At 38.7% G+C, this 16,784-nt stretch overlaps 4 protein-coding genes across 4 annotated transcripts; 1 reads left to right on the top strand and 3 right to left on the bottom strand.

Moving 5' to 3' along the window:
* Nucleotides 1–3,718: 3,718 nt before the first annotated feature.
* LOC141822036 (putative purple acid phosphatase 20) lies at nucleotides 3,719–5,288 on the top strand. The gene is made up of 3 exons (XM_074709447.1): nucleotides 3,719–3,862; nucleotides 3,947–4,229; nucleotides 4,300–5,288. Exons 1-3 carry the CDS (start codon nucleotides 3,719–3,721, stop codon nucleotides 5,163–5,165), a joined length of 1,293 nt encoding a protein of 430 aa, XP_074565548.1. The 3' UTR covers nucleotides 5,166–5,288.
* A 426-nt stretch (nucleotides 5,289–5,714) lies between these two features.
* LOC141821945 (CAAX prenyl protease 2) lies at nucleotides 5,715–9,881 on the bottom strand. The gene is made up of 8 exons (XM_074709334.1): nucleotides 9,577–9,881; nucleotides 9,434–9,496; nucleotides 9,132–9,335; nucleotides 8,625–8,736; nucleotides 8,099–8,170; nucleotides 7,927–7,989; nucleotides 7,252–7,332; nucleotides 5,715–5,977 (listed from the first exon to the last, which is right to left on the bottom strand). The coding sequence occupies exons 1-8, from the start codon at nucleotides 9,814–9,816 to the stop codon at nucleotides 5,844–5,846; spliced, it is 969 nt and encodes a 322-aa protein (XP_074565435.1). The 5' UTR covers nucleotides 9,817–9,881; the 3' UTR covers nucleotides 5,715–5,843.
* Nucleotides 9,882–11,669: 1,788 nt separating this feature from the next.
* LOC141822037 (uncharacterized) lies at nucleotides 11,670–14,593 on the bottom strand. Its single transcript, XM_074709448.1, has 5 exons — nucleotides 14,173–14,593; nucleotides 13,018–13,132; nucleotides 12,857–12,938; nucleotides 12,224–12,275; nucleotides 11,670–11,882 (listed from the first exon to the last, which is right to left on the bottom strand). Exons 1-5 carry the CDS (start codon nucleotides 14,524–14,526, stop codon nucleotides 11,817–11,819), a joined length of 669 nt encoding a protein of 222 aa, XP_074565549.1. The 5' UTR covers nucleotides 14,527–14,593; the 3' UTR covers nucleotides 11,670–11,816.
* A 279-nt stretch (nucleotides 14,594–14,872) lies between these two features.
* LOC141821625 (uncharacterized) lies at nucleotides 14,873–15,931 on the bottom strand. The gene has a single exon (XM_074708994.1). The coding sequence runs from the start codon at nucleotides 15,929–15,931 to the stop codon at nucleotides 14,873–14,875; it is 1,059 nt and encodes a 352-aa protein (XP_074565095.1).
* Between the last annotated feature and the right edge of the window lie 853 nt (nucleotides 15,932–16,784).

The following is a 16,784-nucleotide window of genomic DNA, read 5'->3' on the forward strand; positions in this document are numbered from 1 at the left end:
CGAATCGTAGGTGCCTGGATGACAACCTAAATATCTTACCGCATTACCATTGTTTCGGAGACAAAAATAATTTCTTATAATATAGTATATCATAGTTGAGATTCAAATAATAAATATTTACATAAATCATTTAGCATTTTACTGCTGCATCATTGGTTGAGTTTGTTTGCGATTATTAGGATAATAAAGATCAAAATTCATATTATCGTCTTCATTCTTATTTAATATACTTATCCTCTTTTTTTTACCTCCATCAGATATTTGAACTTTCATCCTCATATCCATTTTTAAAAAATCATAATTAAAATAAAATAATAATAAATTTATAATATATATATATATATATATAATAAATATATATATATAATTCAATAAATATTTGAAAATTTTTATTTTAGATTACTTAATTAGATCTTCCATAATGATTGGCCTCTCTGTCTTTTTTTTTTTTAAAATTAATTTAGTGGTTGTGGAACATGGGTGGTGATGTAAATGTAACTGGTGCTATTATTAGAAAATTTTAATTGTCTTAATTTTACAGCTGACATTATTTAATGCTAATAAAGATGATAGTAAAGCGGATGTTGTCGTTTCCGCGTGATTGGAGCAGTATCGAGTTACGGTTCGGGTTGGATCCGACAACGGACTCAGGCCCATTTCAGATGCGCCGGTAACATTCAATCAAATGCGTGAATTACTATTTGATATCTATCCACCTAAATAAATTCATATAATAGATAAGTCTATATTTTTTTAAAATATTTGTTTTTAAAAACAATATGAATTATAACGACATTCTTAGTGTATTTATTTATTCAAATTTAAAATTTGAGTAAAAAATTAATCATTTAGTATTTTTGTCAAAACTATTCTATAACTATTTTAAAAGGTGTTTTAACCAAATCAAAAATATAAATGTTTTATTAATCTCTAGAGTGTAAAATTTGAGCGTAAAATCATTATGTAATAAGTTTGAGTTAAAAAATAATTATATGATTATTTTTAAATTATTTCGGCACTTCAAAAGCGTGCAATGAAATTTAATAGCCACCTAAAATGCATTTATACATTCAAATTGGAAATTTGATAAAATTGATATTTTCAGCCAAAATTACTATAAATTTATTTATTTTACAAAAATGTCATATTTTTATTTATAGTTTATTTTTTAAAACAATAATTTGTTAGCTTATTTACATTATTCTGTATACATCTTATGGTATTTTTAGATATACATATTAAATTCATATTTCAAGTAGCAAGTTGACAACTAAGGGCTAACCAAGTAGGTATGTTAAATTTAAATATGAGAACCCAAAGATCATAGATTTTATAGAAATCCTTCCATGTAAATCAATTAATTTTAAGAAGACTCTTCCATATAAATTCTCTAGGTAAGCATTTAAGTCCCAAGGCATGATTAAGTTAATAACCATGTGGTAGGTTTACCACATTAAACAATTTGCCACATCTAAGAAAGCATTTAATCAAGGAGAATCTACATTATCACTTAATTTTAAAATATTGCATCTAACTTTGATCTTTATTAAAAATATATATATTTAATTTTCAAAATGCTCTCTCTATGTTTTTTTTTGAAAAAGTCCATAGTAAAAGAACTTCGGAGCGCTTACAATGGCTAGGATTCTACTGTGAGTAGGATTAAGTCAAGAATTTCATATTGGGGATGAAAGATGTGTTTTGGGAGAGTGATCTTGTAGTTGTTCCTCATTTCTATTCATCTATACCACTTGCACTAAAAAAAAGGGGCTTGTCTCTAACAGTGAGAATTGTGGCCCGAAGAGAAAATGAAAGCATTTCACGATCATCTAGCTATGAGCAAAGATGGATCTAACATAGGATCCTAATCTCTAATTCAATCCAAAAACCAAAAGTACCTATACAGATATTTTATAGTCTACAATTTGATATCAAGAAGAATTTGTGTTCTTCCTTTCGTTCTTTTCCTCTTTATTCAATTGTTTTAAATGCTTAATCCACCCTTTCCACATTTAAAGTCCAACTCATCTCTACTTCCTGAATATGAATATGTCCCTGTCTATGAGCTCTATGGGCTATGGTCTCGACAATCATGAGCTCTTTGAATATTTTGAAAAATAAATATACATATTTCTATTAAATATTAAATATTAAAAGTTAAGTATACATTTTAAATATTTTTTCATAGTTGAACTTGTGATATGTTGACCTTGTAACCAATGGACAAATTCATGTCAAATATTTGTTCCAAATAATAAATGCTTACAACTCATAACATAAAACATTTCCACTTTCACCCAAGGGCATGTTTGGTAAGGGTAATCAGGCTTATAATGTAATCAGGATTACATTACAAGATGATTTACTTTGTTTGGTAACGTAATCAGGCTTGTAATGTAATGTAATTGGATTACAAAAGAGGAGTCAAGATATGTAATCTGGATTACAAAGGAAATAGTATGTAATCCGATTACATTACAGATTCTATTTTTATCGTACCAAATATACCCTTTCACTTTATTAATAAAATTAATTATTAAAATAAGTATTAATAATTATAATTAATAAAATAATAAAATTAATAATAATAATTATTAATAATAAAATAATAATTATTATTTATTAAAATAAGTATTAATAATTATAATTAATAAAATAATTAAAATAATAAAATTATTAATAATTATTATTAATAATTTAAATAAAAATTATTTATTATTATTATTAATTAATTAAATATTTATTTATTATTTTAATAATTTTTATTTTATAATTTTAATTAATTATTATTTAAACTAATTAATTATTTTTTTAAAAAAATAAATAATTAATTATTAATTTTAAAAATTAATAGTTAATAATAAATTATTAATTATTAAAAATTATTAATTAATTTTAATTAGTAATTAATAAATATTTTAATAATTTTTATTTTTAATAATTAATAAAATTATTAAATAATTATTAATTTTATTAATAAAAATTATTAATTTTATTAATAATAAAAATTAATAATTAATAATTATTAATTATTAATAAAATAATTTATTTTAAAGATAATAAAAATAATCTTTATTATTACATTTATTTTTATTTTATTTTAAAAATTAGGAGGGTATTATTGGTATTTTATAATAATAAAAATTAGATTCCTTACTGAAAATAATGTACACCAAACACTGTAATGTAATCATTCTTGTAATCAAAGATTACATGCATTCCTTCAACCAAACATAGTAATGTAATCAATATTACATTACATTACAAACTTGATTACATTACAAGCGTGATTACATTACGTCGTACCAAACGTCCCAAATTCACAACTATCATTCCCAATCAAAAACATAAATTCTTTTCTAGGAGTCAAATTTATTTAATCCTAAAGCATTTAATTCTTCCCTAAACCGCTCAACGCTTCCATCTTCGCAAAACAAAAACTAGTCGCACCCTATTTCCGCCCACCGACTTTCCTTCTCGTGGGCCCAACGGTGGCATCCGAGTCAGAGCCAATCGGGTTACGAAACGAGTACCGGCAGAAAGACAAGAAGGTGAATACCTAGCCAGGATGTGGCCACGTGTCCTAATCTTAGATACTGGATTTGATGCGGCCGTTTTAGCTTTCCACAAATAGAGCCGAGCCGGCGTCGGCAGCTCTCCCTTTAAATCCCATCCCCACCCCCGTCCGACACCCACCCCCATCGGCTGCTGCTCCGCCATGGCGTCGCCTCCTTCCGCCCTGCGCGCCGCCGCCCTCGCTTGCTCCCTCCTCGCCTGTGCTCTCGCCTACAGCCGTCCGCCGCCAAGGGGCGCCCTCTTCGTCCCCCTCGCTGACGACGCCGACAACGTCACTCCCCAGCAGGTACTTCATTCGCTAGAGCCATTCCGTAGAAATTTGGATCGGTGGTCACGACTGTTGTGGTCCTCTTCTGTGGTCCTCTTCCAGGTCCATGTATCGCTCGTGGGGGAAGACAGAGTGAGGATAACATGGATCACCGAGGACAACGGCCCGTCGGTGGTGGAATACGGCAGCCAGTACTCTCTCAACGCCACCGGCTCTTCCGACACCTACTCCTACCTACTCTACCGCTCCGGCCATATCCACGACGTCGTCACCGGCCCACTGAGTCCTAGCACGGTGTACGACTACCGATTGGGCATGAACTCCGCTCGCAACTTTTCGTTGAAGACCCCACCGAACTCCTTGCCCTTCAAATTCGCCGTCGTCGGTGCGTTCTTCTGCCCACCTTTTCTGTGGCTTTTGAAATGGAGTATGTTGAGATCGTCTGTGCGAAACAGGGGATTTGGGCCAGACAGAGTGGACGGGCTCGACCCTGGACCACTTGGCTGCGGCGGACTACGACGTCCTGCTGCTCCCCGGCGACCTTTCCTACGCTGACATGGACCAGTCGCTGTGGGACTCATTTGGTCGGCTGGTGGAGCCGCTGGCGAGCGCCCGGCCGTGGATGGTGACGCAGGGAAACCACGAGATCGAGAGCATCCCCCTCCTCCACCCGAAAAAGTTCGTCGCGTACAACGCGCGGTGGCGCATGCCGTACGACGCCGCCGACCCAGCCACCTCCTCCGGGTCCAACCTCTTCTACTCCTTCGACGTCGCCGGCGGAGCCATCCACGTGATCATGCTCGGCTCCTACGCCGACTTCGACACGGGGTCCCCGCAGCTGTCGTGGCTGGCGGCTGACCTAGCGAGGCTCGAGCAGCGGCGGCCGCAGTGGGTGGTGGCGTTGATCCACCCGCCGTGGTACAACTCGAACGACGCGCACCGCGACGAGGGCGAGGAGATGCGGCAGGCGTTGGAGGCGATGCTGTACGAGGCGCGGGTGGACGTCGTGTTCGCCGGGCACGTTCACGCGTACGAGCGGTTCAAGCGCGTGTTCAATGGCAGCTCCGACTCATGCGGGCCGGTGCACATCACCATCGGCGACGGCGGGAACAGAGAGGGGCTGGCGACCCAGTACCAGGACCCGCAGCCGGCGATCTCGCTGTTCAGGGAGGCCAGCTTCGGGCATGGCCGATTCGAGGTGGTGAACGCGACGCACGCGCTGTGGTCGTGGCACCGCAACGATGACGGCGCGGCGGTGACGGCGGACCAAGTGTGGATCACCAGCTTGGCATCCGATCCGGCTTGTCCAAGGAAACGGTGAAACCCAGCTATCCACCAAAAACATTCATGGGATAGAAATAAACAATTCCTTTAATTGGTTCAAATATCCAGTTTGATCTGTTGTAGATTCGGCTCAGGAATCTAATTAACCTCATCACGAGGCGATAAAACCATTCACACAACCTACTTATGGTAGTCAGCCCAGTGTTTGAGAGGGAGGACACATCTAATTGCCACAGTAAAGTGAGTGGGAAATTTCAATTTATTCATATTTATTCATATTAGCGAAAATTTTGAGTGGGAAATTTCAGGGTTTATTCATATAGGCTCTTGATTGAGTTGACATGATCAAGGGGCTTCATCCTCATTAATCATAGTAATTAGGAGGTGACCATATAATATTATATTTTATCTTTATTAACCATGTTTTTGATTGGGTTAAGCATACCATGTTTAATATTGTCAACCCTATATTCCTATGATAAACTATTTTCATAATAATTGAATGTTGTCTTGCCTCCAACATTAAGTTCATTACTGAAAACACACGAGAATTCTAATCATTTCTAGTAAATCTTTAACACAATAATTTAAACATCACATTGATCAAAATGGTACGAAATTAACTCTTATAGCCAGGGTTGAATAGAAGTACCTTTCTAGTTTCGTCAAATTGATGATGTGTACATGACCACATCATAACCATCCAGCTTCAATATCAACTCCAACTGCAATAACGATGCCAACAGCTGCAGCCATCTCTCAAATCATTGTACAAATATGGACTGGTGGCTGGAAAAAGAAGCCATAAGAAACAAAGCACACCAGCTGCAGCAGCTAAAGTTGCTAACCCTGCAAGTTGAAATATATGTGTTTTTATCTTTTTGCGCTAAACACAAAATGCCAACTTAATCAACCAACATTTATCCAACCAAGAACAATATTAACAATAATAAACCGAAGGTTTTAATATTGCAAAGAGAAAGGCAATAACAGATTATTTCTAGCCGCTTCTAACAGATAAAGGGGGCGTGCTAACATGAACGCAAAAGAATTGTATGGCATAAAATACATCTTCAAATTCAATTTTGTTGATATTATCAGGGTATTTCATTATATTCGTTCAATGGTCCCAACAGAGTGTTTGATTCCAAACTTAAAGGTGACAATTAAAAAAAAAAGGAAATATGGACAAATTAATGAACCATCATATTCACCAATTCCTGAAATTGGGTAGCTCAGATAATGATAAATGATTTTGAAAGGTTAATACACAATTTCTAGTTTAAATTCGAAATTTGATAGTTCAAAGTCAACAAGTACAGAGGAAAATGTTAAAATATGATCTCAAATAATATCTCTATTTTCTTTCTAGTCCAAGAAAAAAAATGGTAGTGTTGTACCTTAGTGGTAGGAAATCTTAGATTAATTGACTTTTAGTTATTTCTTTTAGAATTGATGGTGCGTACTGATTATTCCTATCATTCAACTCATGTTTCATGGCTATAGAGCCAAGTTAAACCGGCATAATCAAAAGTGATAGTTAATTATTCTTCCATCACACTCTGGGCAAGGCTGCCTTAATAACCATTCTTTATAAATTGCTTAATACAGATTGAATAGAAGAAATTCCCTATGATGGTTTCAATAAGTTGTTCTTGTAATTAAAAGGCCAAAGGTAATATGACTATTCTCTGGAATTTGCCCACCTCCACAGTTGAAACACCACCTAACCTCAGAAGCAAAGAACTTCAATGTTACGGTGTAACTCACTAACTCAAGCCAAAGATTTGCAAACTTATCTCTACATAATTGCCCAAGCTATTCAGGATGTTGGCCAAATAATCTATTGCAATCTTTAAAATACAGCTTACTGTTTCTAGATTTAAGCTTCCATCCATACATTTTGGTATGCCACTCTTTGAAGTTACCAAATACTATATGAGTGAAGAAACAACTTCCACTTAAGACAAGCAGAAGGCATCCCCTTCCCCCCAAAACCACTCATTTTTGCTAATATGATATTTTCCATTGACCATAAGCCAAAAAATGACAAACAATTACTGTGCAAAAGGCTGCAAAATACATTTGAAGCTAAATTATCTTAATCAGATTAGTGTCCAAACCTTTTGTCCTTGGACATACCAGCACTGGCAAGCCCATCACATTACAAAATATATGGGCAACAATGGGAGATATTAAGTTCCCTGCAGACAGTGCTATAGTTAAGTGCTGGTCACTGTATAACATCAACAAAATGCAAAACAATAAACATAAGCAAGCTATGTTGGAACTCCTTTCTACTAGGGAAATTTTAAATTCACTACGAATCAATGGTATATATTCCGTGTGAACAAAAAGAGAAGCTAGAATCATTTTCAGCAAAGAAAATAGTAGTTATTTTTTCCGTTTTTAACTCCTTATCTAGAAAATGTTTTAAGTGTTGTCTTTCATTGATCAAAGTAGGAAAAACAAGAGTTGAAGAATTTATGGAGCCTACATCACTTGAGCAAACATATGGAAAAGAACTAGTAGTTATTTTTTCCATTTTTAATTGCTTTCTGAGAAATTTTAAATTTTTCAATAGCCGCCACTAATTATTGCTTCCTTTCTGATCAAAGAAGCAACTACAACAGTAGAAGAATCTTATGGTGCCTACACCACTTGTTAAGCATATGTAAAGCGAACGCTATTTACAAGAAAATACCAGGTAAAAGAAGCTTCAATATCAATATTTCCCTCGAGTATTATATAAAAGAGGTGGTATTGCATTTTATGACAAAATATGAGACATCACAAACCAGTTCGAATGAAGAGAAAGGATGCAAACCATCCAAAAATCACAGTATAGCCAAGCTGAAGACCTGGCACAAACCATGAATAGTTTTTGTCACAGATAAGAAATGGTAGATAAAGCTTGAAGTAGAACTTTGTTAAAGCTAAGTGGCGTTTAATAAAACTTAAAATAAGTACCTACGATTAGGAAAGCCTTTGTAAATCTATATCTTTTCTGGTAATAAAGCTCCAGAAAATGATTCAAATGTGCTGGAAAAGAAAAATGAAGGGGGCAGAGAGAGAGATTAATGTTTGAGAAGAATCAAAAACAACATAAAGAAAAGTAGAGTTTATTACATGACAACAGTAAAAAATTTGCTTACCCTACAAAATAGAAATAGACCTAGGGCCATATCAGATTTTTGGTATAAGAGTTTCTATTATCATGTCAAAGAAAGTAAAATAAATAAGGAATCTTGGCACTTGCAATTTACAGATCAAATGAAACATGCATCACAGGTGGTAGATATTGTTCTCAACTCAAAGTAATAAGCTATATCCAGAGACTGAATTGTTTTCAATACCATCAAATTCTCAAAGTTCAAGAACCTTTACATGAAAATTCTAGTAATATTTCATATGTTAGTTTAGAAACAAATAACACACTATTATTAAAACTGAAAGCAATTAAAGTTGAGGTACTTAAAAATTACAATTGAATTACCTAAACTGAAGAAAACTGGACTCAGAAAAATGATACTTGAAGTTCCAAACCCTCCACAAAGAAGCAATGGTATCATACATGCCCTGAAAACAAGCTCTTCAGTAAATGGTGCCTGATCATAGAAGTTCCTTAGTCAGTTTATCTCAGGAGGTAATTATTACTACAATTTAAAGCACAGTCATATGATGCAAAAAAAAAAAAACACACACATTCAACTAAATACACACACACACAAACACATTCCTTTATTTTGTAATTAACCAAAATTTTAAATAAATATGAAAATAAGTAATTAATATAATAAGAAAGACACTGAAAGTGTAGAAATTAAACTAACCATCAGGCTCAGACTCTAGCATATGACCCAAACAAACATTTCCAAGTATCAAAAGGTTAACTACATAATAGACCATTGGATAAACACTTCATTCCAGCACTCTATACTTTTTATGCTGAGAAGGGATGAAGAATATGATATGAAGTTCATTAACATACATGGTGCCTTACCACTACATAGTTACGCCAAGCCATGACATTCCTAGCATATGCAGTGATCCAATCCATACACCTCAGAACACACATGTCAACTCCGCTGCAAGAATTTTCCCTGCTGCCTTCTTTTCGAGAAGCAATCAACTTCCATGCCTTCGACACAAACGATCCTCCATACAGCAGAGAAGTCAGAAGGAGAGGAAAGAAAACAGCTTGGCACTACAGAATTAACACGACTTTTCACTTTAGAAGTACAACGAAAGCATCGACCTCGCGATGCTAGAAAACCTAGAAGCACAAACAAGTCGTTAACTTGCCAAGTGATCGCTCCTGATACCAAAAACACCCAAAACGGATGAAAAATCATCGAGTCTCCCAAGCTGATACAAAAAGACTATGTCAATCCTGAATCTCTTGGGACGAATGGTAGTGAAGTCGACGAGGTGGAAGCACGGCTTACTCCGAGTAGGAACCCACAGGCGACGACCGAGGCGACTGAGGAGACAGCAGCGCAGGCAAAGCGGCGAATGATAAAGTTATCGAACGACGCCGGAGGAGGGAGGCGAAAGATTACCGTCGGCGAATATAGGATTGCGACGTAGAAGAATGCCATAGCCGCACAAGCGGCCACCGCCACCGCCCCCGAGACGGAGCCCGCCGACGCCACTGCCGGCGAGGGGTCGAATACATAAGGATCCATCGCCGACGACGAAACACTCTCGGCCGATGGGTCTTTCCGAATCCCCTCAACGAGAGGGCGACAAAACCCACTCAGGCACGGAGAAGCCCCATCACAGCTCGGATGCTTTTCATTTCTGAAATTCCCAAAAAGTCCACCGAGTTTCATTTTTTCCAAAAAAAAAATGTGTTTAATTTCAAAAATACCCTTCTTTCTTTTCAACCCTAAACCAAAATAAAAAATATTATTATTATTATTTAAATCGAATCAAACTCAATCGAATCGAATTAAAAAAAATAATAATTATAGTGCTTCCTCTGGTCCTCCTGTGTATCACAGTTAAAATATCCTAAGTGTGTCATAGTTAAAAAATATGAAACCACCAATGTACTCCTGCTTTTTATTCGTGCCATTATTTTTTAATTTTGATCATTAGAAGGTCATTAAGGCTCTTATTTAAAACCATTTAATCAAGGTGTTTTTTTTAGAACCACTTTTATGGTCTTCATGTAATCAAAAATGGTAGTATGTGACTACCACTGTATTGGCAGTCCTCCTAGGAATTCATTACTTGATTTTGACCTTGATTTTGGGAGACTGCATGGGTCCTTTATTATGATGTTTGTTCAGATACACACCACAAAATTCAAGATGTAAAGTCAAGCATCCAGAAATCTCATTATAGTAGTAGCATTCCAAACAGATCTGCATAATATGTTAAGTCAGAGAGAAAAAAAATATTTAAAGGATTATAATTCAGATAGATAAACCATGTAACTAGTTACAGTTACTAATCTACACTCCAGTTTCACAATTTGGTTTGCCTTCCAGACACTAAGAGTAGGTTTAACCAGTTAATTGTTGGATAATACACTATTTAGTGTCCAGGGAACATGTCTTTGCCAAGAACATTAACCTACAAAGCACATCAACATTTTATAAATAAAATAGAAAGAATCTACCTAATCTAGACAACAAATTCTAATCGTTTTTTGAACATGATGGTAAGTTGATTTAGTAGAATTTGCACATCAAGAATGAACTCAATTACAGTTCAAAGACAATTATCATGACTGACTGCAACCAGTAAAAAGGAACTAGCATGTCCACAGGGAGATTTTCGGCATAAATGGAATATGTTGCAATATCATAATCAAGTGCAATATCATAAATGAAATTGATATCATCAAAAATATTGTAGAAAGAGCAAGTGCAAATTGAAGGTTTTACCTTGTTTAATTTTTCAAAGGAATTTGCTTTTCTAGGAAGCCATCCTTTTACTGCTTCTCCTGCCACAGAGACTAGCCAAGAAGGCCAACCTGCTGCAGCATGCTCTCTTGCAAACCCATTGGGCACATTTACAATACCAGCAGTGTCTTCTATCTGATTGGAAACACCTTCACCTCCCCAACCATCTCTAGCCATTCGCCTCTGATGTGCTCCAACCTTCCTTTTTCCCTCGGCCAAAGTCGCAACTTTCTTCTCCCTTTCATCCAGCGACAGAAGCAAGATGGCGGCATCGTTGCTGTCGTGTCTCTTAGAGAAATACCTCGGCGTACCGCCACGGCTTCCACTGAATGCAACAATCAACGGCGACGATGGCACCTACAGGATGAGTACCAAGTACCTTCGGACGCTTATGTTACGTTTCCATAACAATCTGGGTTAAAGGAAGGGAAGAGTTCGTTCGATTCCTTAAACTCTGGCCGTCACTTTTGATTGCCGCCACTTTCGGTCTTCAGACTCCAAAGCACCATTGGAAACTCGTCGCTCTCTGCGCGTAGGCGATGCACCATGAGATGAGAGGGGAGCACGACGTACTGCGAGGTCAGTGCATCCTAATGACTTGCGAACAAACAAACTGAACTCGCAAATTATACAGTAAAATGGGATGTACAAAGATTAAAACATGCTTATTTATGTGGTTTCAGAATATATCAAATATCTTGCACAAATAAAATTATACAGTAAAATGGGATATACAAAGATTTATGTTTCCTATGATCTGGCAAATATGATTTCTATTGCAGCCGGTCGGCAAGCTGTGGAAATTTCTGAAGCAGCCAAGTTACCCCCTGGATAATTACCTGGATGATAAAGTAGATGAAAAGAATTGCTAAAATTTGGATGATATAGAGATTAGTAAGTTAGAATTGCTTGGAACTATAAATATTTCTACTGCATGAAAAACCACTCAATCTTGTTGCTAAATCGAAAATGAACAACCGGCACGGAACCTCCCTTCTCATGTTATTTCTGGGCCATGCATAATTTTAGAGATATTGATGACAGGGTTCAACAGAAGTAATGGGACTGGTTATCATAAATTCAAGTAGCATGTCATACAAATAGCAACCAGCAGAAACAGAATAAAGCACAAATGCACATTGTAAAAGGTAGATGAAACAAGTTGCAGGGTAGAGTGTACCAGTGCTAAATCTCCAGGCTTCACAGCAGGTTCCACACAATCTCTACCATAGCTTTACAAAAGTAAAACAAAAAAAAAAGTAGAGGAAAAAGGGTCAACTTGAATCATAAACAACAAGCAGAAACGTTAGATGATTGAAACTAAAGTTGTGGTTAGACAGTTTTGAAATTGATAGCGAGAGTATCAAGAATATGTTCCATCAGTATTTGCTTGAATTAAGACATTATCTGTATCAAACCACCATAAGATCTCTCAGCCAAAGGACTACCCATAAGAAGAGGTTCCCAGCCCATGGTTCCAATGCTACTGAATTCTCAAATAGTTGACATGAAATTAAGAAGCTAATAAAGATGTTGCCAATTATGGAAATGGGAAAATAAGAAACGCTTCAAAATTCAAATGGCAGAAGCTATGCGTAATAGTTTTAAGAAAGACAATGAAGAATCAGAAACAGAAATCATGAAGGTAATTTGATAAGCAAAAAAGGCTTGCCCTAGATGACAATGCCTTATTCAGCATCATCACATCATCCTGTTATATTATCATACATATATGCTGTGCACCATGATAACCACTCACTTTATTTCACTTATTAAAGCATAATCAGTATCATAAAAACAAAATGGAGCATACACTATTTGTCTCTTGCCCTCCCGGACTTCAAAACGGTAGAAGCTGCATCCTTTGCTAAATGGAAAAGGCTTCCCACGCCACTCTGTACAAGGGACAATGTCTCTGAACAATTAATGTGAGGTTTCCTAAATTTTGGTTTAGTTATATTAATTCTTGTATACCCAAATGCCATGTAACTCCTACAGCCAATGAATCTTCGCTAGATATGTCATCAATAACAAACTGAAGGTCAGCACTGGTTGTCTTGGTGAACTTCTTGAAGAACTCAAGAATAGCCTGTATCATTTTAAATATTTATCATAACAATGCAACAGTAAAGAATCCATGATCCAAGGTAATTTGCCATCCAATATATGAACCCAATGGTATCCTGCTTGTCAAAAATGATAAAGTTTTGTCCCTTAAAATTTCAAAAAAAGAAAGAAAGAGAAGTAACTTTTATGCAAAAAAATTAAATTTTTTATGGTTCTAAGTACTCCAAATCATAAAATAATATAGGAAAATTTCCCCTCTATCTCAAAGATTTTCATAAATTTTTCTAATTTGTCAAGGATGTAGGAAGAAGGATTTAGAACAGCAAAATCTTAAGGACCTTGTGAAATTGATTCAAGAAAAAATCATGGATTCAAGAAAAAATAGATTGTAGGTTCTCATCTAAGAAGCCCCCTTGAATGTTGGAGATTAAACCCTTCTCCTCTTGTGTTGCACATAAGACTCCGTTGCTCCCTCTCTTGGCTCTCTTCTCACAAAGTAACAAGGCAAAATAACTCCAAAACCCTATCTAAGAGGGTATTTAAACCAAATTCCATCACTTAATCCTGATTAATCTCTAATTGAATTAGGCAGAACCTGCACAGTTCAAACTCCATCACTATCCCTCACATCAAAAGTTTTGTAGGTGGACACATACATTCCTAATTCTAAAAATTAAAGCTTCCCATTTTCTTAAATTTAATTTCTGTCATATCTTAAATTAACTCAATCAACCACATAATTAAATAACCATAATGCTAAAGACAGGGAAAAGATCATGATTCAGGATTTACTATCGCATATGAACTCTAATGGACAACTGAATTAGTATCTACAGATGAAGTGATCGAGGAAAGTTCATCTTCTTCGCCTATGTTCTTCAAGGAAGCTTGCTGGAGACAAAATAATGGGTTACAAAGTACTATCGGTGTACCGTTTGTTTATAGCATGAAAACTAATCAACCAAGTGCTTTAAACGAGAAATAACTGCAACCAAATCCTTCAATTTAAGCCAACGACAGAGACATTCATCATCAGCATAAAATCGAAACTTATCTTCTAACCTTGCGCCCAACAAAAGGTTGGGGGAACACTAGATCCTCGTAAACGCAATCCTCTGCAATCAGTGACTCCACGGCAAGAAAATCCCGGCAATTTATCCCGCCGTAGAAATCTTTCACTACATCTGCCGCCGTCATGATCCCCAGAGGATCGACTATGCTAGTCTTCACCACCGAAGAAGCACAGACAACGGGAAGCCTCGCTGAGATTGCTGAAGTGTTCGAACTCGATCGATATAAAGAACAAACCGCAGCTGGAGGAGACGGAAAGGGCATACTCCGCCCCGCTCCTAAAGCCCTAGCTAGGGTTGGAGTTCCAGGGAATCCGAGATGGATCGCGGCGACGGATTCCGGCATCTCCTACCGCTGCGAAATTGCCTCCGCAGAGGGAAGAAAAGGCGCCCCGATGAATTCGAACAGTTGGATGATAAACCGACGGACAGTAATTGACGGAATAAAACGGCATCGCGGTATCGCTCTTCGCCACCCGTTTTTTCACTAATCCGATGCGCTTCGCTTCAAGTAGATGTAATACGGACCGGGCCGCCTGTGACCCGGCCCAGCGGTCTGGTTTGGGTTAGACCGTGGTGATACTGCAAGTTTACACACAGGTCCACTAAATATATATATATATATCTCAAAACTGGAGGTGCAGCTTCATTACAGTACAGTAGTACATGTTGTTTAATTTACCTTTCGGTCCTCAAATTAAGCTCAGTTGTGTAAGCTTATCGAGCAACATGACTCTCATTCTAATCAACTGCCTGTACACTTGATCCACCTTCTGTCCGAGCGACCTCGTTCTCTCTTCCAGTTCTGGTCCACTTCTCCTCGCCAAACGCACCGACATCCCAACCTCCCGCCCGTCTCCATGCGCCACCGCGCGCCGCAAACTCCGAACACAGAAAGCCGCGGCCTCCAACTCATCCAGAACCGCAGCTCCACCTCTCCTCCTCTTCTCGAATTCCTCCTTCACGGCCTTGTGCAGATCTCGCAGCTTGCCTGTCCACCCCGAGGCCTGACGACCCGGTTGTTGCACCGCGGGCAGCCCTCGTCGCGTCTTGAAAGAAACGGCGATCCAAGTGGCCGCGACCGCCAACTGCGTCATCGCCAATGTTCCGCTCAGCGCTTCCCGGAGCTCCGCCGTGGAAGCGTCGGTACTCGCTTGATGGTTGTGTGCCGGCGCCAGTACTTCTGCATTTCCGGCGATCTCCTCGCCCAGCTTCCTCCAATTGAAATCCCGCAGCTTGTCCAATTCGTCGCATCGCTTCTCCGTCGCCTCGCACTCAGCTAACGCCACTGTCGCCCGTGCCGCCACGCCGGAGCTGATCCGCTCCTGCCGCGGATCCTGATCAAGGAAATGCGAGGCCGCGTACAACGATCCGGTGTACTTCCGGAGCTCACCCATCCTTTCTCGCAGCCCATTGCACGCGTCGAGCAGCTCCACCACGCCGTCGGCGTAGCCCTCTATCAACTTGCGGTCGCCATGGGTTGCAGACTGGCCGGCCGGAGTGGCAAGAAGCCTGACCGTCATCCGCTGGACTGCGAACGTGAGGTCCAAGGCCTTGGCCAGCCAATTCCCGCTCGTGTACCGACTGACGCTGAACGGAACGAGACGGAGTTCGTCGAGCTCTGACATGAGCCAGCGGTCAAAGGCAGTTCGGACCGGCGGCCACGGAGCGACTGGGGAGGGGGCGAGCTTGGGGGATAGCGTTAGCCTTAGCGACGAGGTCCGCCGCAGAAGTGAACAAGAAGGCCTCATGGCTCGATGAATGATCAGGCGCACGCAACAGAGTAGATGATATATGGTGGAGCATGCATATATGCATGGGAAGGAGAAGACAATTAGGCAATTAAAAAAGGATTTGGAGTTTAAGAATCATTAGGTAGACTAAGCACGGTGTTCCAATGGAGAGCATACACGAATTGAATGGGAAGGGAATTAATATATATATGTTGCCGAAGAGGTTACATTTACATGTATATATCTTGTTGGTCCGGCCACGTTTTCATTTTCATTAACTTGATTTTGATTCATGGATGAGGCAAGTGAGCGACAGACAGTATATATCAGTGCAGTTTTGTATTCGTTTAATCACGTACGCCACATGCATGCCGACCTTGGTTTAATTTTGTATAATTAATGTAGCTACAATTAGATCAAGTGCCTGAGTGAGAGCATAAAATTGCCGTACATCATGCACGAACAAATTCAGGCACTCGAATAATTGTGAGTATATTCAAAGTTGCATGCATGTGGCAGTGTTGGTGTTACCCTGCTGCCGACATGGTCGGGGGAGATGAGTTGTAATGTTCATGGAAGAGAGCAGTTATTCTGCGCCGCTAAAGCCTCTGCACCCCTGTGCCACTCAGAAACGACAAACTCCTGCACGCGGATCACACGTGAGTCTTCGCCAAAAACCTTCGGCGCCAAAAAACCGAGCCTCCTCCGCCTCTCTTCGCCACCGCAAACCGAGCCTCCCACCCGACCGGCCTCGTTGTCCAATTTCCAATGCTGCACGTTGGACCTGGTCGATTGCGTGATCAACCAAAGCACGCTGGTCAATCAGCTGATCGACCAAAGCAAGCTGGTCGATCTGAGCAAAGCAGCAGAG

This window comes from Curcuma longa, chromosome 2 (genome assembly GCF_044706935.1).
Source record: "Curcuma longa cultivar G26 ecotype Majalengka, Jawa Barat chromosome 2, ITB_CL_G26_1.1, whole genome shotgun sequence".
Taxonomy (NCBI): Eukaryota; Viridiplantae; Streptophyta; class Magnoliopsida; order Zingiberales; family Zingiberaceae; genus Curcuma; species Curcuma longa.